This window comes from Thalassophryne amazonica, chromosome 8, assembly GCF_902500255.1.
Source record: "Thalassophryne amazonica chromosome 8, fThaAma1.1, whole genome shotgun sequence".
NCBI lineage: Eukaryota > Metazoa > Chordata > Actinopteri > Batrachoidiformes > Batrachoididae > Thalassophryne > Thalassophryne amazonica.
The window spans coordinates 77471709-77496113 of record NC_047110.1 but is presented as its reverse complement, the minus strand read 5'-3'; the positions used below and the strand labels follow the sequence as shown (position 1 = coordinate 77496113).

At 45.8% G+C, this 24405-nt stretch overlaps 2 protein-coding genes across 21 annotated transcripts in view; both read right to left on the bottom strand.

The window, feature by feature from the left end:
- Positions 1–24405, bottom strand: part of LOC117515943 (thyroglobulin-like) — a 238456-nt gene that overhangs the window by 91804 nt on the left and 122247 nt on the right. The window lies entirely within an intron of this gene.
- LOC117515945 (S-adenosylhomocysteine hydrolase-like protein 1) overlaps positions 1–24405 on the bottom strand; it is a 50083-nt gene that overhangs the window by 5756 nt on the left and 19922 nt on the right. For all 3 annotated transcript variants that reach the window (XM_034176760.1, XM_034176761.1, XM_034176762.1), the window contains exons 7-9: positions 1241–1347; positions 1039–1155; positions 893–956 (exon numbers count right to left, since the gene is read on the bottom strand). In XM_034176760.1, the coding sequence (XP_034032651.1) occupies positions 893–956; positions 1039–1155; positions 1241–1347 (288 nt within the window). The remainder of the gene's footprint in view (positions 1–892; positions 957–1038; positions 1156–1240; positions 1348–24405) is intronic.

The following is a 24405-nucleotide window of genomic DNA, read 5'->3' as shown; positions in this document are numbered from 1 at the left end:
CTACAAGAACAAAACTGGTTGGTGGAGTTTTATACAAAACTAAGTAATAGTGCCCATGGGCATGAAGATAGTAAGGGCTACAGCAATATGACATTTTAACCCAAAGACTTAACCGTCACCCAAATGACTTGTCCTGGCAAGGTATGGCTGACCTTGCCAGGACAATTCTGGAAACCACCAAAATCTGCACAATATTTGGTTCAAATTAGGCTAAAAATCAAATTCCTTGACTTTGACTTTTGCCAAAATGAATTTTGTAATGGCAATTTTAAGGTCAATCTTCATTGACACACCAAGTTTGGTAGAAATCAGCACAAGGACCTGGGAGGACTCAACCAACAAACAGACAGGCAGACATGACCTTGACCTCAGTGAACGACCTTTGGTGACTTTGACCTTGCTTGGCAATTCCTGAACCTACCCCCATATGCCTGCCAAATTTGGGGCAATTTGGAGTGAAAAACAAAATTTGACCATTGCCTCCAATGACCTTGACACCAGTGATTGAACTCTGGCAAATTTGATGCCATCTGGGGCAATTTGAGAATCCATCAGCATAGGTGTCACAAGTTAAAAAAAAAAAAAAATACATACAAATAGAAAGTTTGATGAAAATCAACCAGTGGTCCTGGGAGGAGTAGATCAAACAGCTACATAAACCAAAATTTTGACATTCGACCCCAGTGACCAAGACTGTTGCCAAAACAGACCCCTTAAAGACAATTCTAAGATCAACCTACATTCGCACATCAAGGTGGGTGGAAATTGGCCTGAGCACCTCAAAGTAGTGGGACAAACATTTGTCACATTATAGTACAATGACGCAGAAAGTAGACAAAAGTAAAATTGAAAGTACTTTGTTGCACAGTGATGGAAATAAGGTTTTACACACCTCACCATAACCGCACACCACCACTTGTTTCCCACCAACCATGACATCAGTGGTGCGTTTCAAGCTGGAAGGAGATTTGGACACTGCCCGTTACTGTTGTGTGCTGGCGTTTTGGCCTGTTTATGTTGATAAAAATGAGTTATTACCCATCCAATAAGGACTCCTTGCAACAGTAGAGGTTGTCAAACTTCTGCTTGGTTACAGAGTCATTAATGTTCATGGCTGGAACACAAAGCTTCCCAGCCTTTGACAGCTGGTACAACCTGAAAAAGGGGTTGACATGCCAGGTCAAATGTCACTTTATAAACTTGCAGAAATATTAAAAATTTGTGAAACAGACAAACCTACCTATAGACTCCTGTAACACTTTCCTCTACAATGCCTTTCATCTTCTTGAACAGAGCAGGGTGCTGGTTATAGATCCAGTGGGTCAGGTCGCCTCCGTCATCCAAAATCTGGCAGCAACAAGAAAAACAAAAGCTTCAACTCACAATGTGGAAATGTGATTTTCCCCAGTCTGCTCTGTATTATTGTCCCCTTTGTGGTCTGTCTGTCTGTGCTTCTGTCTCACCAACAGGGTCTTCTTTTGTGTAAAAAAAACAAAACAAGCTAAGCTGTAGTTGCTATTGTTTTAATATCTTTCTGACTCAAATTCAAAGTTTCACTTATCATTGTACCCTAAATATTTCCAGGTTAAAGGTCATGTGATAAAGCATTATTATTCTATCTTTAGATGGGGAAAAATGAAGCAGGACTTTTCGAACCACTAATATTTATGCTTCTTTCAGGTTAAAGGTTCCATTTTTGAAGCTCTTGGTCTCACAACTGGCTTTGATCTGCTGAATTCCAGGTGAAAGGTCATCACTGAAAGCATTATCATTCTACTTTTGCAGAAATAAATATAACACAATGTTAAAATACCCTCGGCTCTATGAGCATTGTGTTCTTTATAATTTTCAGTTGTGTCATTAATTATTAAGATCCTATCGTCTCATCATGTTCAAATCAAATAATCATTTGTTCATGTTGTGCAAATCAAGGAATGTTTGTAGATCACCCTCTGTGCACTTGGATTTGGTCGTGGGCACGTAACTGCCAGTTTCTTTCCACGTCATGTCCATCACTGGTGTGAAAATGTGCGGCTGTCGACGTGTTTTACCATAGAGATACACTGTGCATGTGGGAGTGGTATTTGCTCTTGAATTCCAGATTTAAGTGATTATTTGTTTAAATTTCGTTATATTTTCTGTTGTCGGGGTTTTAGTGTGGCCTTCAACTATTCAGAGGGTTTGGATAATATCGCCAGAGCGATATAAAACCCAAATAACAGCATCAGGACTGTGTCGTGGTTCGTCTTTAGTCTTCTCAGGATGTCGTCTTTTAGATAACACAAACTAATTGCAAGTGATATGCTAGAAAAGGACACAACACTTTAGAATAATTCAGCCTTAAGCAAGATAAAATGCACAGAGTTTTTAAGTTTATTTAAGCCTTCGACACAGAGCTTAGACAAACTGAGTCCTCTAGAGAGACTGAATATGTGACAACCGCGCTCATCTATTTATTGGAGACCCGCGGGCATCGCTCCTCCTTTGACTTTTTTATTTATTTCATTCCCAAGACATGGTTTTCTATTGGAAGCGTCCTCTAGTGAACCCTAAGCAGGTGTTAGGCCATTATTTCAATGTGACAAACGCTCCCATTAAAACGTGAAGGATTTACAACTGATTTTTTTTAAAAGACCTTCAGCCACAGGTGCAGCTGGCCTGAGGCCCCCCGCACGTGGCCTCAGCCACAGGTGCAGCTGGCCCGAGGCCCCTGCACATGGCCTGCGGGAAAGCACCTAAGAGGCCTTGGAAAGCCCCTGACAGACTGAATGACTAATAGAGCCCTTTTTTTGGGTTGAACACCTGCTAGTTCAGCCAGAGGAAATACAGTTCAGATCAGGACACTTGATAGTTCATCATAGTTCAAATAAGGACCTAAAAATTCTTCTACAGTCCCTCCTCTGAGACTCAAAAGAGTCCCATTACATCAACTATACTCTTGGGTTGTTTACTGACAAGACATCCTCATTTATGCATTGCAATAAAAAAGAAAAACACATCACTCGACTTACTGATAACTCTGGTGCGGATATGAATATAAGTGATACTTTACACGGTAAATATATTTAAGTGCAGGTGAACCTACATACTAAGGCACAAGGTGATCAATTAGCTGGATTATATCAACGCAAGGTGACATTCAAACATTGAGTTTTGGTGTAATTCAAGGCACTTAAAATGGCCACATAAAACAAGTTACAGCAACCTCTTAATCATGGCAAAGTAAAGGCATTACATTGACATTAGTGCAACCAATCATCTTCTGGCATCTATTGTCTCACTCAACCAGAGGCTCCAACCCATTATACTTGGTTCTACATATTATTTTGTTAAAGCGTCACACATTTATTACTTAAATGCATCAAATAACCCCTACGTTACCACTATTTAGTCAACCAATCAAGAAACTATTCTAAGGTTAGTGCAGCTATGTCTAGTTAAATGATAAACACCATAAATGGTTTCCCTTCATGTCCGTCCTTAAGTCATTTGCCTTAGTCAATCATATAATGGTTTTCATTATAGGCCATTTCTCAACATTCTCCACTTTGTTTTTCTTCTTTTTCAGCTTGTTTTCTAATGCCCTTTTTGGGCCAGACGCCAAATTTAGGCGATGCATGTCTCTTGAGGCATGCTATAATTTAAGAAAAAGGGGTCCCTATGGTGCATCTTTACTACTAAATCTACAAACACGCCGTGTAAGGGTCCCCTTTTTATAACTTTGCAATGTGATATCTATGTGTATGCATTTAGCTTTATCTGTGTTACGCAGATGATGGTAAGGACAGACATTTACCCGACCTTCGTTACTAACATATATCCTTCTTTGTTTTTATTTACACTCAGATTTCTGAAACCAGTCCGCAATTCAAACTCAAGAACCAAGATCATAGTCCGTGTTCAGTGCCATTACGTCAGTCCGCGCTCCTCAGCATTTACTCAGCGTCTGAAGTTTTGGGAGAAGTTGGGGAATATGGGGAGGTTGGCCTTTCAGGGGTAGTGGGGGAAGGATCAGGAATTCTGGCTTTCAGACAGTCGCGCAGTTCTCTGATGGATCTTTCCAGCTCCTTGTGCTGCTTGGCCAGGTTGTACAGGGCCCCCAGAGAATTCTTGCCCACATTCAGGGTGGTGGTGGCCAGCCCTAGCTGTTCCCTCTCCATATGCTCCATCATGCTGGCTAGCATGTCCATACTAGACTGAAGACCACACAGTTGAGTATGGAGGCCCTCCTGAGCACAAGAGATGTTGGCATTGTCACGGTGTATCCTTAACAGGTATGCAGCTGTCTGACTCAGTTGTGGCATGATTTCCTCAAATAGCCCATGGGGAATGTGATTTGTGAGGGGCAGGAGCTGCTCCAAGGTTTTTGGAACAGACTCTTGTGGAAGACGAAGCTCTCGAACCAAGATTGCCATGTCCAGTGGGGTGACCATGACCAGATTAAGGTTGTGCAGTCCAGGGGACAGGAAGTACAAGGGGGAAGGCATTTCGTGTGTGGGGGGAGTATTGTTGATGTCGCACAGGCAAGTGGTTGGGACACTCTGGGCATTTAGCAGCCTGTACAAAGCTCCCCTCTGTCCTGGTGGGTGAGTTCGACTAAGGTCCACCCCTGCTGATCCTCCTCCAGAGGTACTGGGCTGATCGGAATATCTCTCCTGCCTTGGGGGTGGAAAGCTGGGGACAGGTCCTAGCAGTGAATTGGGTCTAGGATGCACTCGGGCGGTTGCTGCATATGGCCGACCTTGGCTGCCTCCCCTGGAGGGTATCGTTGCCACTGGCACATGTGACTGTCTCCATGGCATCTGCGGAAGGGGTGTGTTCCTGAGTCCAAAGGGTCCTTCAGGTGATGGTGGAGTCCTCGGGCCGACTCTTGCTGCAGGCAGATTCTGTGAAGCCGTCATCGCCAGGTGCTGGAACGATGAAGATCTTTCTGTTGCCAACTGGTTTAGCTGCTGGATGGATGGCGGCTGTGGCGACCAATCATGTCTCGACCATCCCTCCTGTATATCCTCTTCTCCAAACAGTTCTGAGAGTCCAATCAGACTTGATAGAGGCAGATCAGGCATAGGTCCCTGATTAGGGGAGTCTGGTCTCTCAGCCATACTCCTGTGTCCTAGTAATATACATATACATATAAACACACCCAAACTTCTGTTTGATACCTAATTGTTTGAATGTTTCTTGTGTAACCTTGGCTACAAAAGCCCTACCGTTGTCAGATGAGATAGTATCTGGAATGCCAAATCTTGGAAAGACATCTCGGCACAAGAATTTGGCTACCGTTTTATGGTCTTGATTTGCAGAGGCTACTGCCTCAATCCATCGGCTGAATCTGCATATCACTACCAAAACATATCTCATTCGTTTAACTCGATTTTCAGCTCCCATGTCTATGAAATCCATCATAAGATGTCTGAATGGCCCATCAGGGACCGGAATGTGGGCTAAAGGGGCTGTGAATGATTTCCGGACATTGTACTGTGCACATACCTCACACTCATTCAACAAACGGTCCACTGTAGCTGCCATATATGGTGACCACCAGACAGCTTTTAGTTTGTTCATAATTTGGACTCGCGAACAATGATCGGGTCCGTGGGCCCAAATGATTGCATGTCGTAATAAATTGGTGGGTAACACAAATGTCCATGACTACTGCGCCACAGCTTGTCCGCTGGCCCCTGACTGCGTGTCTCAATAGCGCCTCGTTTAACCCACATTCGTTTTTCTTCTCCACTGGCCCTACTTTGAGCCACTATCAGTACGTCAAGTGAAACCAGTGGGGCACAATCTTGGATGGTTAGCAGGGGAAACATATTTTCCCCTTGTGCTCCTTTGCGAGCTGCGTCATCTGCTAGGTTGTTACCTTGAGCTATGATGTTATTATTCTTTTGATGACCTGCACATTTAATGATGGCTACCTCAGACGGTAATTGGAGAGCTTGTAACAGTTGGGAAATTGCTTCTCCATGAGTGACAGGGGTGCCATCTGCTCTCAGGAATCCCCTTTGTTTCCAAATGTTTGCATGTACATGACATACGCCATAAGCGTAGGCTGAGTCTGTGTAGATATTAACACGTTGATCTTTAGCTATCTGGCAAGCCATAGTTAAGGCTTTGATTTCTGCCAGTTGGGCTGAACAAGGCTGATCAATTCCTTGGGACTCCAGTAATTCAAAGGTTTCGCCATCCGTGTTTAGTTTAACAATCCCCATACCCGCATGCAATCCCGCGGCATCCCGAAAGCATGAGCCGTCCATGAACAGGGTTAGATCTGCATCTATGGCGTGATTATACAAATGTTCTCTGGCTCTCAAAAATTTCTCTGTCTCTGCCACACAGTTATGTGGAGTACCATCTAACGGTGTGGTCAATTTGGTGGCGGGATTCACCGTGTGACAACGTTGTATTATTATTTCTGGAGCGGACAACACAACTTCATATCCAGTGCGTCTAGCTTGTGTTAAGACAAAACGTTGACTGGTTAGCAGGGCATGTAACTGATGCGACGTGTACAACGTTACTGCATGTCCCATGATTATGGATGATGCTTTTTGAAATGCAAAGGCAGCTGCTGCTAGACCCTGATAGCATGGTGGCAATCCTGTTTCAATGTTGTCAAGCTTTGTACTATAATAGGCCAATGGTTGTTTTCCTTCATTTGTTTCCTGCATTAGTACAGCACAAGCATAACCAGCTTTTTCAGTAACATACAAATGGAAAGGTTTCCCATAATCTGGGTTACCTAACGCGGGAGCAGATTGCATGTCTGTTTTCAGGGCCTCAAAAGCTCCCGTTGCCTCATCTGTCCAGACGAGGAGAGCTGCATTGCTTGTTTGCCCCACTGCTCTAATCATGGCACGCAAAGGTGCAGTTTTTATAGCATAATCACAAATCCACGGCCGACTGTACCCTGCCATCCCAAGGAATGAAAGCATCTGTCCCACTGTTTGGGAGCCTTGATTATAGCCTCCACTTGGCTTGGGGCTATACATCGCGTGGTCCCACACAACTGTCTTCCCAAGTATTCTACTTGTTGTTTGCAGAACTGCAATTTGTCCTTACTTACTTTATGACCTCCATCTGCCAATGCATGCAATACAATTAATGAATCTTTTTCACACTGTTCTTGAGTCTCTGATGCAATAAGGAGATCATCCATATATTGCACCAATGTACTGGGTATGTCAAGGTGTTGTAAATCTTCAGCCAGGACTTTGTTAAAGATGGCTGGGGACAGGTTCAGTCCCTGAGGTAGCCGTGTATACGTTAGCTGTTGTCCCAGAAATGTGAATGCCAACAAATGTTGTGAATGTGGGTGCACAGGCACACTGAAATAGGCTGAACACAGATCGATTACTGTGTACCATTTTGCTCCAGCAGGGATGCTTGATAGTATAGTATGCAGATCAGGTACTATAGGTGCATCCATTTCTATTATTGCATTGATAGGACGCAGATCATGTACCAGCTGATACTCTTTGGTATTGTTTTTAGGGATAGGGTAGATAGGAGTATTGCATGGGCTTGCAGTTTTTATTAAAACTCCAGCTGCCATTAGTCCCTTAATTACTGGTTTTATGCCTTCAATAGCCTGAGGTTTTAATGGATACTGCCTTTGGTGAGGCAGTTTTGCTCCCGGTTTTACTTTTATTTTTACTGGTAAGGCTGTTTTTACTAGTCCTACATCTGTTTTGCTTTTGGACCACACCACTGGTGGTATTTGCTCTAACAATTTCTCTTGTTGGGCCGATAACACCATCTGTCCCTCTGGTCTAGGATTGAGCTCCACTTTTTGAGCTATAGCCTCATCATTTACTTTTAAATTAATTCGTATAAACTGCTGGTCTTTTGACAGATGTACTTGTGGACTTTCCATGTTTTGCCATTCTTCAACTTCTGAGGCTGTCTTTACCATTGGACCTAGGTCATGGGATTCGTACTTTTCTGAGACTAAAAGGGTCACATGAGGCGTGGCATTCGGCACTTGATACCATTGTTGTTCAGCTGAAGTTAGCTTGACAGAAGCTGCGGCCCCTTGGGGGCCTAAATAAATTTCTGTGGTGGTTATGTGAAACAGCCGTTGATTCATCAATGCATCCCAGCAGCATGCATAGTCAGTCTGTTCTTGTTTGGCATCGAACATCAGGGTAACATGTAAAGGTAAACTAGGTGTATATACTGCTGCATAGTGTTGTTCTACCCAGGGCTTCCATTTTTCCCATTCCAGTTGGAGATTTGAATTTTCTGGTTGTAACTTCAGCCAGTATACCATGGGTTGCACAGGTTGGACCTTGTTTTCCATGTCCATAAGCACCATAATGTTGGTGAGTACTTCGTCAGGAAAGTGTATTTGCAGTCCTTGATGGGTACACACTATCTGGGTTTGTAGCTTACATAAAATGTCTCTTCCCAGCAAATTCACAGGTGTATTTTGTGAGTATAACAGGGGTGTTTCAATTGTTTTTCCTGCAATCGTTACAGGAAGTGGGCGTGTAAAAGGTATTATTTGAGTTTTCCCAGAGAAGCCGATGGTCTTAATTACAGACCCAGAGAGGGGGAGATGAGCGCCCATTTTCCCTATGCAAGAGTATGTTGCCCCTGTATCCACCATGAAAGGGAAATCTCTGTTTTGTATATTAACAGTGACGGTTGGCTCTTCCTTAGGTATCATCGAAATAGCCAATGCCACCGTTTCCCCCTCTGTCTTCTCTAGGCCCCCCTATTGCCAATAGGCAGAGGGTCCAACCCAAGGTCGGGCCGGACAATTTCTCATTCGATGTCCAGGTTGTCCACAGCTCCAACACTCATTAGAGGGTTGATCCCCTATTGGGGGTGTTGATCCCATAGGCGGTCCCGCTTGACTGTTCCTGGGAGCTGAGTTCTGGAATCTGCTTCCAAATGAAGGTTGGCGAGATCCTCTTCGCCCCCCTCCTCTTTGACCTTGAAAGTTCCGTGACTCTCCTCTCCACCCATGACTGTAGGTGGGTCCATTCCCGGGTGTGCCAGTGCTATGGTAGTGATAGTGATGCTCCACTGGTGCTGAGACTTCTCCTGTAGGAGTGCTCCCTGCTGCTCCTTGGGGGCTCTGTGTGGCTGTTACCACAGGTGCCTGTATGGTGGCAGCAGTGTTTGCCGTAAGGCCCGTGCTTGCCGGCTCAGAAGGAACAGGGGTCATCATTCTATTTTGTTTTAGCACTGTTGTCGTGCGTTACCTGTGCTGCTCCACAGCCTGTCTAGTGGATTTTTATTTTGTTTTAGCACTGTTGTCGTGCGTTGCCTGTGCTGCTCCACAGCCTGTCCAGTGGATTTTTATTTTTATTTTATTTTATTTTTTAGCACTGTTGTTGTGCGTTACCTGTGCTGCTCCACAGCCTGTCTAGTGGATTTTTATTTTATTTTAGCACTGTTGTCGTGCGTTACCTGTGCTGCTCCACAGCCTGTCTAGTGGATTTTTATTTTGTTTTAGCACTGTTGTCGTGCGTTGCCTGTGCTGCTCCACAGCCTGTCCAGTGGATTTTTATTTTTATTTTATTTTATTTTTTAGCACTGTGTTGCGTTACCTGTGCTGCTCCACAGCCTGTCTAGTGGATTTTTATTTTATTTTAGCACTGTTGTCGTGCGTTACCTGTGCTGCTCCACAGCCTGTCTAGTGTCGGATTCCCTGTTTGGGAATCCGCTAGCTTAGCGTAGCTACTAGCTCTTAGCCGTTTTAGCATGGCGGCTTCTCCTGTCTCTCCCGTACTTTTCTGCTCTGGGTGTGAAATGTTTAGTTATTCCTCGGCCTCTTTTAGCAGTAACGGTACATGTAATAAGTGCAGCTTATTCGTAGCTTTGGAGGCCAGGCTGGGCGAATTGGAGGCTCGGCTCCGCACCGTGGAAAATTCTACAGCTAGCCAGGCCCCTGTAGTCGGTGCGGACCAAGGTAGCTTAGCCGCCGTTAGTTCCCCCCTGGCAGACCCCGTGCAGTCGGGAAGGCAGGCTGACTGGGTGACTGTGAGGAGGAAGCGTAGCCCTAAACAGAAGCCCCGTGTACACCGTCAACCCGTTCACATCTCTAACCGTTTTTCCCCACTCGACGATACACTCGCCGAGGATCAAACTCTGGTTATTGGCGACTCTGTTTTGAGAAATGTGAAGTTAGCGACACCAGCAACCATTGTCAATTGTCTTCCGGGGGCCAGAGCAGGCGACATCGAAGGACATTTGAAATTGCTGGCTAAGGCTAAGCGTAAATTTGGTAAGATTGTAATTCACGTCGGCAGTAATGACACTCGGTTACGCCAATCGGAGGTCACTAAAATTAACATTGAATCGGTGTGTAACTTTGCAAAAACAATGTCGGACTCTGTTGTTTTCTCTGGGCCCCTCCCCAATCAGACCGGGAGTGACATGTTTAGCCGCATGTTCTCCTTGAATTGCTGGCTGTCTGAGTGGTGTCCAAAAAATGAGGTGGGCTTCATTGATAATTGGCAAAGCTTCTGGGGAAAACCTGGTCTTGTTAGGAGAGACGGCATCCATCCCACTTTAGAGGGAGCAGCTCTCATTTCTAGAAATCTGGCCAATTTTTTGGGATCCTCCAAACTGTGACTGTCTAGCGTTGGGACCAGGAGGCAGAGCTGTGGTCTTATACACCTCTCTGCAGCTTCTCTCCCCCTGCCATCCCCTATTACCCCATCCCCGTAGAGACGGTGCCTGCTCCCAGACCACCAATAACTAGCAAAAATCTATTTAAGCATAAAAATTAAAAAAGAAAAAATAATATAGCACCTTCAATTGCACCACAGACTAAAACAGTTAAATGTGGTCTATTAAACATTAGGTCTCTTTCTTCTAAGTCCCTGTTGGTAAATGATATAATAATTGATCAACGTATTGATTTATTCTGCCTAACAGAAACTTGGTTACAGCAGGATGAATATGTTAGTTTAAATGAGTCAACACCCCCGAGTCACACTAACTGTCAGAATGCTCGTAGCACGGGCCGGGGCGGAGGATTAGCAGCAATCTTCCATTCCAGCTTATTAATTAATCAAAAACCTAGACAGAGCTTTAATTCATTTGAAAGCTTGTCTCTTAGTCTTGTCCATCCAAATTGGAAGTCCCAAAAACCAGTTTTATTTGTTATTATCTATCGTCCACCTGGTCGTTACTGTGAGTTTCTCTGTGAATTTTCAGACCTTTTGTCTGACTTAGTGCTTAGCTCAGATAAGATAATTATAGTGGGCGATTTTAACATCCACACAGATGCTGAGAATGACAGCCTCAACACTGCATTTAATCTATTATTAGACTCTATCGGCTTTGCTCAAAAAGTAAATGAGTCCACCCACCACTTTAATCATATTTTAGATCTTGTTCTGACTTATGGTATGGAAATAGAAGACTTAACAGTATTCCCTGAAAACTCCCTTTTGTCTGATCATTTTTTAATAACATTTACATTTACCCTGATGGACTACCCTGCAGTGGGGAATAAGTTTCATTACACTAGAAGTCTTTCAGAAAGCGCTGTAACTAGGTTTAAGGATATGATTCCTTCTTTATGTTCTCTAATGTCATATACCAACACAGAGCAGAGTAGCTACCTAAACTCTGTAAGGGAGTTAGAGTATCTTGTCAATAGTTTTACATCCTCATTGAAGACAACTTTGGATGCTGTAGCTCCTCTGAAAAAGAGAGCTTTAAATCAGAAGTGTCTGACTCCGTGGTATAACTCACAAACTCGTAGCTTAAAGCAGATAACCCGTAAGTTGGAGAGGAAATGGCGTCTCACTAATTTAGAAGATCTTCACTTAGCCTGGAAAAATAGTTTGTTGCTCTATAAGAAAGCCCTTCGTGAAGCTAGGACATCTTTCTACTCATCACTAATTGAAGACAATAAGAACAACCCCAGGTTTCTTTTCAGCACTGTAGCCAGGCTGACAAAGAGTCAGAGCTCTATTGAGCTGAGTATTCCATTAACGTTAACTAGTAATGACTTCATGACTTTCTTTGCTAACAAAATTTTGACTATTAGAGAAAAAATTACTCATAACCATCCCAAAGATGTATCGTTATCTTTGGCTGCTTTCAGTGATGCCGGTATTTGGTTAGACTCTTTCTCTCCGATTGTTCTGTCTGAGTTATTTTCATTAGTTACTTCATCCAAACCATCAACATGCTTATTAGACCCCATTCCTGCCAGGCTGCTCAAGGAAGTCCTACCATTATTTAATGCTTCAATCTTAAATATGATCAATCTATCTTTGTTAGTTGGTTATGTACCACAGGCCTTTAAGGTGGCAGTAATTAAACCATTACTTAAAAAGCCATCACTTGACCCAGCTATCTTAGCTAATTATAGGCCAATCTCCAACCTTCCTTTTCTCTCAAAGATTCTTGAGAGGGTAGTTGTAAAACAGCTAACTGATCACCTGCAGAGGAATGGTCTATTTGAAGAGTTTCAGTCAGGTTTTAGAATTCATCATAGTACAGAAACAGCATTAGTGAAGGTTACAAATGATCTTCTTATGGCTTCGGACAGTGGACTTATCTCTGTGCTTGTTCTGTTGGACCTCAGTGCTGCTTTTGATACTGTTGACCATAAAATTTTATTACAGAGATTAGAGCATGTCATAGGTATTAAAGGCATTGCGCTGCGGTGGTTTGAATCATATTTGTCTAATAGATTACAGTTTGTTCATGTACATGGGGAATCTTCTTCACAGACTAAAGTTAATTATGGAGTTCCACAAGGTTCTGTGCTAGGACCAATTTTATTCACTTTATACATGCTTCCCTTGGGCAGTATTATTAGACGGTATTGCTTAAATTTTCATTGTTACGCAGATGATACCCAGCTTTATCTATCCATGAAGCCAGAGGATACGCACCAATTAGCTAAACTGCAGGATTGTCTTACAGACATAAAGACATGGATGACCTCTAATTTCCTGCTTTTAAACTCAGATAAAACTGAAGTTATTGTACTTGGCCCCACAAATCTTAGAAGCATGGTGTCTAACCAGATCGTTACTCTGGATGGCATTTCCCTGATCTCTAGTAATACTGTGAGAAATCTTGGAGTTATTTTTGATCAGGATATGTCATTCAAAGCGCATATTAAACAAATATGTAGGACTGCCTTTTTGCATTTACGCAATATCTCTAAAATCAGAAAGGTCTTGTCTCAGAGTGATGCTGAAAAACTAATTCATGCATTTGTTTCCTCTAGGCTGGACTATTGTAATTCATTATTATCAGGTTGTCCTAAAAGTTCCCTAAAAAGCCTTCAGTTGGTTCAGAATGCTGCAGCTAGAGTACTGACGGGGACTAGCAGGAGAGAGCATATCTCACCCGTGTTGGCCTCCCTTCATTGGCTTCCTGTTAATGCTAGAATAGAATTTAAAATTCTTCTTCTTACTTATAAGGTTTTGAATAATCAGGTCCCATCTTATCTTAGGGACCTCATAGTACCATATTACCCCATTAGAGCGCTTCGCTCTCAGACTGCGGGCTTACTTGTAGTTCCTAGGGTTTGTAAGAGTAGAATGGGAGGCAGAGCCTTCAGCTTTCAGGCTCCTCTCCTGTGGAACCAGCTCCCAATTCAGATCAGGGAGACAGATACCCTCTCTACTTTTATGATTAGGCTTAAAACTTTCCTTTTCGCTAAGGCTTATAGTTAGGGCTGGATCGGGTGACCCTGGACCATCCCTTGGTTATGTTGCTTTAGACGTAGACTGTGTTTCATAATTATTGTATGGCCTTGCCTTGCAATGTGGAGCGCCTTGGGGCAACTGTTTGTTGTGATTTGGCGCTATACAAGAAAAAAGTTGATTGATTGATTGATTGGTGCCTGGGTCTTTGTTTTTTCTTTCTTGACTTTGGTTAGCTCTCCCAACTGCATCTGCACCAATTTTTTCGTCAGGGATTTTGCTGCATCTTCTTCTTTTTGTTTTTCTTTCTTGTAGATTTCAAGATGGTGACAAATATGCTCAGAGTATAAAGCCCAATTCATTTTTGATAGTCCCACGACTCCATCTAGGGCTTTCTGAACCTCATCTGGTAGAGCCTTTTTTACAGTTATTTTAAACAGGATTTCAGTTGCTGGAGAATGGTTCCATGCATTTCCTGTTTCCTCTGCCCATCTCTTCTGGAATCGGTGCAGGAACTTCTTTGGGCACTCTTCAGGTGTCCACTCCTCATCATCCAATTTAGAGGGATCCAAGACCTCAGGGTACTTTCTTCTCAGTCCTTCCCACATGGAGTTTCTATAGCGATTAAAGGGGACTTCATCATGTTGATTAGTGCCCATCATCTGTGTTAGTCCAACCTTTCCTGCTAATTCTTCAGTGTCATGTTTTCCCATGACATGCATTAGCAAGGCTTTTATGTCACCTAAAGACAAGGTTACCCCTGCAGTGCCTTCTTCTAAGGCAGTTATCCATCTCCCAGCTACTTGGGTGATGTCTGGCAGCCTGTTGGCCAGCCCCACCATGTCTGTCCAGCTCCATGGGGTATACACATGATGACCATTTCTGACCACCAATGGGCATATGAGGTCTTCGTCCTCCTCTTCTTCTGTGGGGGCTCCATATTGTCTTCCAGATCGAGTGCGACTGACTGGTTCCAGGCAGTCCATCCAGTTGGTTATATTCTGTTCTAAAGCCGCTATGTCTTTGGCTACACATTGTTGTCTTTGCCTGAGTCGGGCCTCTTTTGCACTCTCAATGATGATCTCACCAGAAATCTTTCGGGTGGGTGGCTCTATAATGTGATTCCCTTGATTGGGCGTTGATTGTTGTAATACTCTTCTTTCCTCGGCGTCCCTATGTCTTTGTATTCTTTCCTTCGCTAGCCGAAGTTGCTCAGCTAGTTCTTCATTATCTCTTCTGGCCAGATCCAGTGTGTCACAGAAGCTCTTGTGCCACTCTTCAGAGCCTCTATAGCCTGTGAAGGTCCAGTCGGCTGTCTTATGGTGGGAGGGGACGGTTTTCGGCGGACCTCGGGGCGCAGGTGGAGACTTCAGGTCTTTCTCTCTATCTTCGTCTACTTCAGTGTTACTGTTATATGTGGCTCCCCCTACTGGTCGTGATGGGAAACCACTTACTTCTGGACTTGGAGACCTTGTATGATCCATTTGACAGATCGAGGACCTGTCTCCTTGTGGCTCTCGAGCTTTTAGTGTCAGTGTGAATTTGCCCTCCACATCCATGCCTTGGTCCTCTTCATGAGTTCCTAATACAAATTGTCCAGCTGTCCTTCCCATATCATGACGTTTATATGGGGGTGGCTCTGCTTCCCAGCTCGGTGCACTGGCTTTAGTTTCTTTGGATCTTTCCTCTGTCATTTTTTCTCTTTTCTGCTGTAGCCTCTGCGCTTCCTGCTTGAACAAGGCCAAGACTTCTTTTTCGTCAGTGTGTTTTTTGTTGTTATTCACGTTCTTCTGCTGATCTTTAATTTCTTTTTTCTGTATTTCTACCGCAACTGCTTCACACATCACCGGATCAAATGATCCCTCCAAAGGCCATTGCCTGCCCCCATGTGACCTTTTGTGCCACTTTCTCATACATTGGTTGGCCTTAGTGCGTTTTCCTGGATATTTTCTTAGTACTAAGTCTAGCGGGGTACTTTCCCGACCTTGACCTTGAGAGTTACCCATGTAACCCTGACAAACGCTATGTGAGGTGTTTCTATGGTGTTCTGGTAGTCCCTCAGGGGCTGTCCTGATCCAGACCAATAACTTGCCGGCTGTAACACCTGTTTTGTATTTTAAACCCTTAAAAGGATTAAATTTCCAACTGTTATGCCCGTCTTCTTTTTCTTTAACTAAATATGAAAATTTACCTGTTTCCCACCGAACCTTCCTTGGGACCACAGTCAGAGTCAACCTAGGAAACAGTTCTTCACCTGGATCGGTTGGCAGTGTTATTAAATGATTTAATGGTATGCTAATTTCTTTATTAGGATCAGCACAAAGCAGCTCCAGCCACGGGGTGAAACCCTGATGCCACAGACGTCTTATCAGCAGCTCCCAATTAATTACAGGGAATTTTCTTTCTTTTGCTTCAGATTGACTACCTTAGTAATCTGCCATAATTTCTGATTGATCTCTTGTTCGTCCTGCCAATGTTCTGCTCCTACACTGTCAAAATAGGTCCTTTCCAGCCAAAAATGTGTTCTGATTCCCTGGGTTTCAATGTCTCCGTCAGTCAAGTAATGTTCTGGGAGTATTGTTTCATCATCACTTAAGTCTCCCATCAAAGACTGTCCCAAGCATTGATCAGTCTGTCAGCTTTTTCACTATAATCTAAGCTTTAACTCTTTTGATTTATAACCAATTTTATTTCTTTACTCCTCTTACAACCCTAACACTTCCTAATGTCTTTGCTCCCGACTTTCTATTTTCCTTCTAATTTTTTAACTTTCTGCTTCTCGTCTTTTTCTGCTATGTTTGTTTATTAGTTTTCTCTCTTTGAAATAATATCTACCTTCTCTGTATTTACATAGCAGTCTCTTCTCCTGTCTTTTTCTTCACTGTCTCTGTTTCACACTTTCCTCTCTGCCTGTCATGCACCTCCCAAGTCCTCCTGTTGGGTCTAAACGCCTCCTCCTTTTCGTACTCTTTACATTAATCTTGTATGTCAGCCAGCCTGCAAGCCCTCACAGCTTTGCCTGCAACTCCCCGCTTACTCTCCGCTCTCCCACACACCAATCTTCAAAAGCTTTATACACAAAAATTATTAAAAACAAATTTCTATATATCTCTATCTAGACTTCTGCCACTTTTCACTCCGCGGCTTTAAACAACCTTTTTAATCACTTAACACCAATGTGTTCTGTTTAAATATGTATCTCTTCTTCACGTTAGACAGCTTCTCCGGCGCTGCCAGCAACTCATATATTATTTTTTAACAAGCCCTCTTTGAGCGTACAATATTTCATTTACTTCTACGCCTTACCGCGCCTCGCGTGCGTATCCTGTGCTTAATATATTATTTTTCACCAGCTCCTCTCTGAGCATACAATATTTCATTTATTTCTACGCCTTACCGCGCCTCGCGTGCGTATCCTGTGCCTTTCTGCACTTTCTTCTACTTTTTTTTTTTCACTTACTGAGCTCCTCGTGAGCTTAATGTGCCTTTGCACTGAAAATACTCTCTTTTTCTTTTCTTATAAAAAACTCATATTACTGTGTACTTAATTACTTATTCTTCTCCCACGCCCCACAAGCGTGTATTTGGTGCCTTACTGCACTATTTTCTGCTTCATTAATTCTCATGTATTCTGCACTAACTCTTCATTCATTTTTTTTTTTTTTTTTTTTTTTATAGTTTTTCTCTTTTCTTAAAAAATGACGTCCTTTATTGAGCTCTTTTACTTACTGTCTGCTGTGCTACTTTGCACTTTTCTCTTTAAATCTCTTTATCACGTACGGTATTTCTACTGCGCCCCCTCAGGCGCTTATCTTGTGCTTTCTCTGCACGTATTCTCTTGTTAAACTCTTTTTTCTCACTTATTTCACTTCAGTCTCTGTTAAACTCTTTAAATAACCTTGTATTACCTTGTATCTATTTGTCAGTATACTCCCCTAAATTAACCCCTACAGCGCATACTATCAGCCGGCACGTTAGTAACGAATTTCAACACCAATTATTCCCCAAGCATCCAGGTTAGTTCTCCATGCACTCTTTTCCGCACCAGAGTTCATGAACATTCCTGACCTTTCACTCACACAGACATTCTTTTTCCCGGGAACACACACACCTTCTGAGCATTTTATCTACAAGGCCTGATAATTTTCAATCTTATCTTTTTTAGTCTCTTATCAATTTTCTTAGTCCAGGTTCTTTTGGGTAAGAGGCAATTAAAAATATCACCTGTCAACTTGGGCGGAAATCCCGACTCACTCCTCCAGATCGTGCAGAAGTTATAAAAGGTTTCTGCTTACCTTTTAGTCGTGATCACTGTTATTTACGGTCTGGAGGGATGAGCTGGACTGCCCCAGGCTGCCGGAATGCCCCTGGACCCTCCTGAAGCTGGCTCGCCAAGTTCTGTTGTGGTTCGTCTTTAGTCTTCTCAGGATGTCGTCTTTTAGATAACACAAACTAATTGCAAGTGATATGCTAGAAAAGGACACAACACTTTAGAATAATTCAGCCTTAAGCAAGATAAAATGCACAGAGTTTTTAAGTTTATTTAAGCCTTCGACACAGAGCTTAGACAAACTGAGTCCTCTAGAGAGACTGAATATGTGACAACCGCGCTCATCTATTTATTGGAGACCCGCGGGCATCGCTCCTCCTTCGACTTTTTTATTTATTTCATTCCCAAGACATGGTTTTCTATTGGAAGCGTCCTCTAGTGAACCCTAAGCAGGTGTTAGGCCATTATTTCAATGTGACAAACGCTCCCATTAAAATGTGAAGGATTTACAACTGATTTTTTTTAAAAGACCTTCAGCCACAGGTGCAGCTGGCCTGAGGCCCCCCGCACGTGGCCTCAGCCACAGGTGCAGCTGGCCCGAGGCCCCTGCACGTGGCCTGCGGGAAAGCAGGTAAGAGGCCTTGGAAAGCCCCTGACAGACTGAATGACTAATAGAGCCCTTTTTTTGGGGTTGAACACCTGCTAGTTCAGCCAGAGGACATACAGTTCAGATCAGGACACTTGATAGTTCATCATAGTTCAAATAAGGACCTAAAAATTCTTCTACAACTGGCATCTTGTCTGTACCAACTCAAAGCTGGATGATGGAAAAATGATGCCACACAATGGCCAGATGTTCAATATCCTGACATTTATGCCTACCTCATAGACACACCAGGTATGTTTCTATTTTATATCATTTATGTTATGCATGCATTGCAAATTGCTGGTACCTATCTTAAGATATTCCAGCCAGGTGCAGAGACTGCACCCCGGGGCAAAAATTTTTTTATAAGCAAAATTCAAAATGGCCGGCATCGCCCATGACAAATATCTTTAAATGGCTCTATCTCAGTTTCTGCTTGACATAGAGACCTGCTTTTGGTGTCTAAATGTATTTTTTTTTTAGGTAGAGGAAGACGTTTAGATAGTCAAATTCATCATATTTTGTCTCCTTCATTGCATTTTAACATACATAGCATATAAATACCATGATAAATACATAATTCCGTCATATATTGGCTTCTTATTGACATAGAGGTGTGTATTTTGTGATTTTAGACATATTTATTACATTAGAAATAGAAAGACATACATTCTAGCACATTTCTATGAGAACTCCATGTATTTGGGCTTTTTTTTTTTACAATAATTACATTATGTTGTGAAAGTGTAGGAACACGGACCCACAACAGGGGGACTAAATGAACGGGCAATGGATAAGCCAAACAGTAATACAACGGAATACAGACAATAACAAGTTTGGAACTACAGTCAATTACACGTTGGGTGACGTGTGGGAAGGCTAGAGGATAGGAGACGCCTGTCCATAACAGGTGGTGGTGGGCCAGCAGTACCTCCTATTCAGCGGCCCACACAACAGGACCCCCCCCTCAACGGGCGCCTCCTGGCGCCCGACCAGGCTTGTCCGGTTGCCGCCGGTAGAAGTCGGCCAGGAGGGCCGGGTCCAGGATGAAGCTCCTCTTCACCCAGGAGCGTTCTTCGGGTCCATACCCCTCCCAGTCCACCAAATACTGGAACCCCCGGCCCTTCCGACGGACATCCAGGAGCTGGCGCACGATCCAAGCCGACTCCCTGTCGATGATCCGGGCAGGAGGCGGCGCCGGTCCGGGGGTACAGAGGGGTGAAACGTGGTGAGGTTTGATGCGTGACACATGGAAAACCGGATGTATCTGAGGATCTGAGGATCTGAGGCTGGACTGAGGATTTTGAGTATGGTGAAAGGTCCAATGTATCTGTCCTTTAACTTCTGGGATTCCACTTGCAGGGGAATGTCTTTTGTGGAAAGCCAAACCTCCTGCCCAGGCTGATACGTAGGGGCCAGGGCACGCCGGCGGTCTGCATGGTTCTTGGCCCTCATCCGGGCTTTGAGCAGGGCAGAGCGGGCGGTACGCCACACCCGACGGCACCTTCTCAGATGGGCCTGGACCGAGGGCACCCCGACCTCTCCCTCCACTAGCGGGAACAATGGGGGCTGGTACCTCAAACACACCTCAAACAGGGAGAGGCCAGTAGCAGACGATACTTGGTTATTATGAGCATACTCGATCCAGGCCAGATGGTTACTCCAGGCCGTCGGGTGCGCGGAGGTCACACAGTGGAGGGCCTGCTCCAATTCCTGGTTCACCCGCTCTGCCTGTCCATTCGTCTGAGGATGGTACCCGGACGAGAGACTCACGGTGGCCCCCAGTTCCCTGCAGAAACTCCTCCAGACCTGAAAGGAGAAATAAGGACCATGGTCTGAGACAATATCCGATGGAATCCCATGCAGACGCACAACGTGGTGGACCAGGAGGTCTGCAGTCTCCTGGGCCATCAAGAGCTTCGGGAGGGCCACGAAGTGGGCCACCTTGGAGAACCGGTCCACTATCGTGAGGATGGTAGTCATGCCCTGGGACGGCGGGAGGCCCGTGACAAAGTCCAGGCCGATGTGAGACCAGGGGCGATGAGGCACGGGCAGAGGCTGGAGGAGGCCTTGGCCCTTGTGGTGGTCGGCTTTGCCCCTGGCACAGGTGGTGCAGGCCTAGACATACTCCCGGACGTCGGCTTCCATAGACGCCCACCAGAAGCGCTGCCGGACCACTGCCACGGTCCTTCGCACCCCAGGATGACAGGAGAGCTTGGAACTGTGACAGAAGTCTAGGACCACAGCCCTGGCCTCTGGTGGGACGTACAACTTGTCCTTCGGACCTGTCCCCGGATCCGGGCTCCATGTCAGGGCCTCCCGGGCGGTCTTCTCCACCTCCCAGGTGAGGGTGGCCACGACAGTGGACTCGGGGATGATGGTTTCCGTCGGGTCTGACAGCTTGGTCTTGACCTCCTCTTCGTGCACCCGGGACAGGGCGTCAGATCATTGGTTCTTCGTCCCAGGGCAGTAGGTGATCCGAAAGTCAAAACGCCCGAAGAACAGTGACCAGCGGGCTTGCCTGGGGTTCAGACGCCTGGCGGTCCGAATGTACTCCAGGTTCCGATGGTCCGTGAAAACCGTAAATGGTACTGATGCTCCCTCCAACAGGTGTCTCCACTCCTCAAGAGCCTCCTTCACTGCAAGAAGTTCCCGATTGCCGACGTCATAGTTCCTTTCAGCCAGGGTCAACCTGCGGGAAAAGTGGATGGAGAACCTTGTCAGACTCCCCGCTCTGGGATAGCACGGCTCCTATCCCTGAGTCAGAGGTGTCCACTTCAACTATAAACTGGCGATTGGGATCGGGCTGCACCAGAACTGGTGTAGTCGAGAACCGACGTTTCAACTCCCTAAACGCGGCTTCGCACCGATCCGACCAGGTGAAGGGGACTTTTGTGGAGGTCAGGGGGCTAACTACCTGACTGTAGCCCTTGATGAACCTCCGGTAGAAATTTGCAAAACCGAGGAACTGTTGCAGTTTCCTACGGTTTGTTGGTTGGGGCCAATCTCTCACCGCCGCAACCTTGGCCGGATCAGGGGCGACGGAGTTGGAGGAGATTATGAACCCCAGGAAGGACAAAGAAGTGCGGTGGAACTCGCACTTCTCGCCCTTCACAAACAGCCGGTTCTCCAACAACCGCTGCAGGACCTGATGTACATGCTTGACATGGGTCTCAGGATCCGGAGAAAAGATGACTATATTGTCCAGATATACGAAGACAAACCGATGCAGGAAGTCCCGCAAGACGTCATTAAGCAACGCTTGGAACGTCGCGGGGGCATTGGTGAGGCCGAACAGCATGACCAGGTACTCAAAGTGACCTAACGAGGTGTTAAATGCCGTCTTCCACTCGTCTCCCTCCTGGATCCGAACCAGGTGATAAGCATTCCTAAGATCCAATTTTGTGAAAATTTGGGCTCCATGCAAGGGCATGAACACTGAATCCAACAGAGGTAACGGGTATCGGTTGCGAACCGTGATCTCGTTCAGCCCTCTGTAATCAATGCATGGACGGAGTCCGCCGTCCTTCTTGCCCACAAAAAAGAAACCAGCACCCATTGGGGAGGTGGAGTTCCGGATCAACCCGGCAGTTAATGAGTCCCGGATGTAGGTCTCCATTGATTCACGTTCCGGACGTGAGAGGTTGTACAGCCTGCTGGACAGGTACTCAGCGCCCGGTATCAAATCAATGGCACAATCGTACGGACGGTGCGGGGGCAGCGTGAGTGCCAGATCCTTGCTGAAGACGTCAGCAAGGTCATGGTACTCGGCTGGCACCGCCGCCAGATTGGGGGGGACTAAAACCTCCTCCTTAGCTGTCACACCAGGTGGAACCGAGGATCCTAAACACTCCCGATGGCAGGTTTCGCTCCACTGAACCACAACCCCAGACGACCAATCAATCCGGGGATTGTGTTTTAACACCCATGGAAAACCCAAAATCACTCGGGAGGTAGAAGGTGTTACATAAAACACAATCTCCTCCCTGTGATTTCCAGATGCAACCAATGTCACTGGCTGTGTCTGGTGTGTGATTAGTGGAAGAAGGGTGCCATCTAGTGCCCGCACCGACAGTGGTAAGGGTAAGGCCACTAGAGGGAGCCCAACCTCCGTTGCCCATCTGGTATCCAGCAGATTCCCCTCCGACCCCGTGTCCACCAGTGCTGGGGTGTGAAGGGTTAGATCCCCACTCAGGATCATGACTGGGATGCGTGCAGATTTTCGGGGTCTCCCCGCGTGGGTATTGTGACCCACCCTTAGCCGAGTCTCTAAGGACGAGTGCTGTGTATTGACCGTTTGAGGCATTTTTTCTGTGTGTGCTCAGTTGAGCTGCAGAAAACACTCCCCACGGATCAGCCTCCTTTGTCTCCGATCTGATCGCCTTTTGGCCCTGCTCGTTTCCATAGCAACGTCAGCGGGGGGGCTGTCGTCACGTGGAGTGCCCTGGCTGTGGAGCGTGGGGAAGTCGGCTCCCTTTCGGACCCGGGAGGAAGAGGGACGGCTTGTGCCTGACCACGCCCTTCGTCTCGCTCCTGTCGGTGTTCTGTTAATCGGTTGTCTAACCGTATAACCAGGTCGATAAGCCCGTCTAAATCCCGCGGCTCATCCTTCGCCACTAGGTGCTCCTTAAGGACCAGAGACAGTCCGCTTACAAAGGCGGCGCGGAGCGCAACAGCATTCCAGCCGGCTCGTGCTGCCACGATGCGGAAGTCAACTGCATACTTCGCTGCGCTCCGACCCCTGTCTTATCGACAGCAGCACACTTGAAGCGGTCTCGCCTCTATGAGGGTGGTCGAACACCTGTCGGAACTCCCTCATAAACCCAGCATATGTAGTTAGGAGCCGTGAATTCTGCTTCCAGAGCGCCATAGCCCAGGCGTGTGCCTCTCCTCGAAGCAAATTTATAACGTAAGCCACCCGGCTAGTGTCTGAAGCGTACATGACGGGACGCTTTGAAAAGACGGGCGAGCACTGCAGCAAGAAGTCCGCGCACGTCTCAACACAGCCTCCGTACGGCTCCGGAGGGCTTATGTATGCTTCAGGAGAAGGTGGGGGGGTTCGTTGAACGACCAGTGGAATGTCTGTTTCTGGCATTCGGTCAGCAGGAGGAGGTGCTGCAGCAGCGCCCTGGGCATGCGCTTTGACCTGGGTGGTGAGAGCCTCCATCCTTCGATTGAGAACAATGCTCTGCTCTGTAACTAAGTCCAACCGAGCAGTAAAAGCAGTTAAGATGTGCTGCAGCTCACCTAACACGCCTCCTGCTTGCGCCTGTGCACCTCGCTCTTCCATTGGCAGTTCAAGCGATGGTTGACACCCCTCGGGATCCATGATGCTGGCCGAGAAATCCTGTTGTGAAAGTGTAGGAACACGGACCCACAACAGGGGGTGTAAATGAACGGGCAATGGATAAGCCAAACAGTAACAATTTAATGTTGTAAATTGTGTACAACGGAATACAGACAATAACAAGTTTGAACTACAGTCAATTACACGTTGGGTGACGTGTGGGCAGGCTCGAGGATAGGAGACGCCCGTCCATAACCGAGCCGGATCCCACACGGCCCTCACCGCCAACGGATCTGAAGAACACCGTAGCCGCCAAGTCCTGAGTCCCCAGTTGGCCACCGTCTCCAGCTGTCAGACCTGGCACTGTTGGCAGAGAACAAAAACAGCACAGGTGAGTGTGAGTACGCACACTCAGTAATCCCACAGTCTGTGTTCTTTTGGGAGGGAGCACCTCCAATCACACACTTGTGCAGCTCCTGTCTAACCACTTATCTGGTTGGGGTGTGAAGCAAAGCCGTCGCTGATCACACCAAACGCCAATCCCACAGCTAAGGCAAACACCACA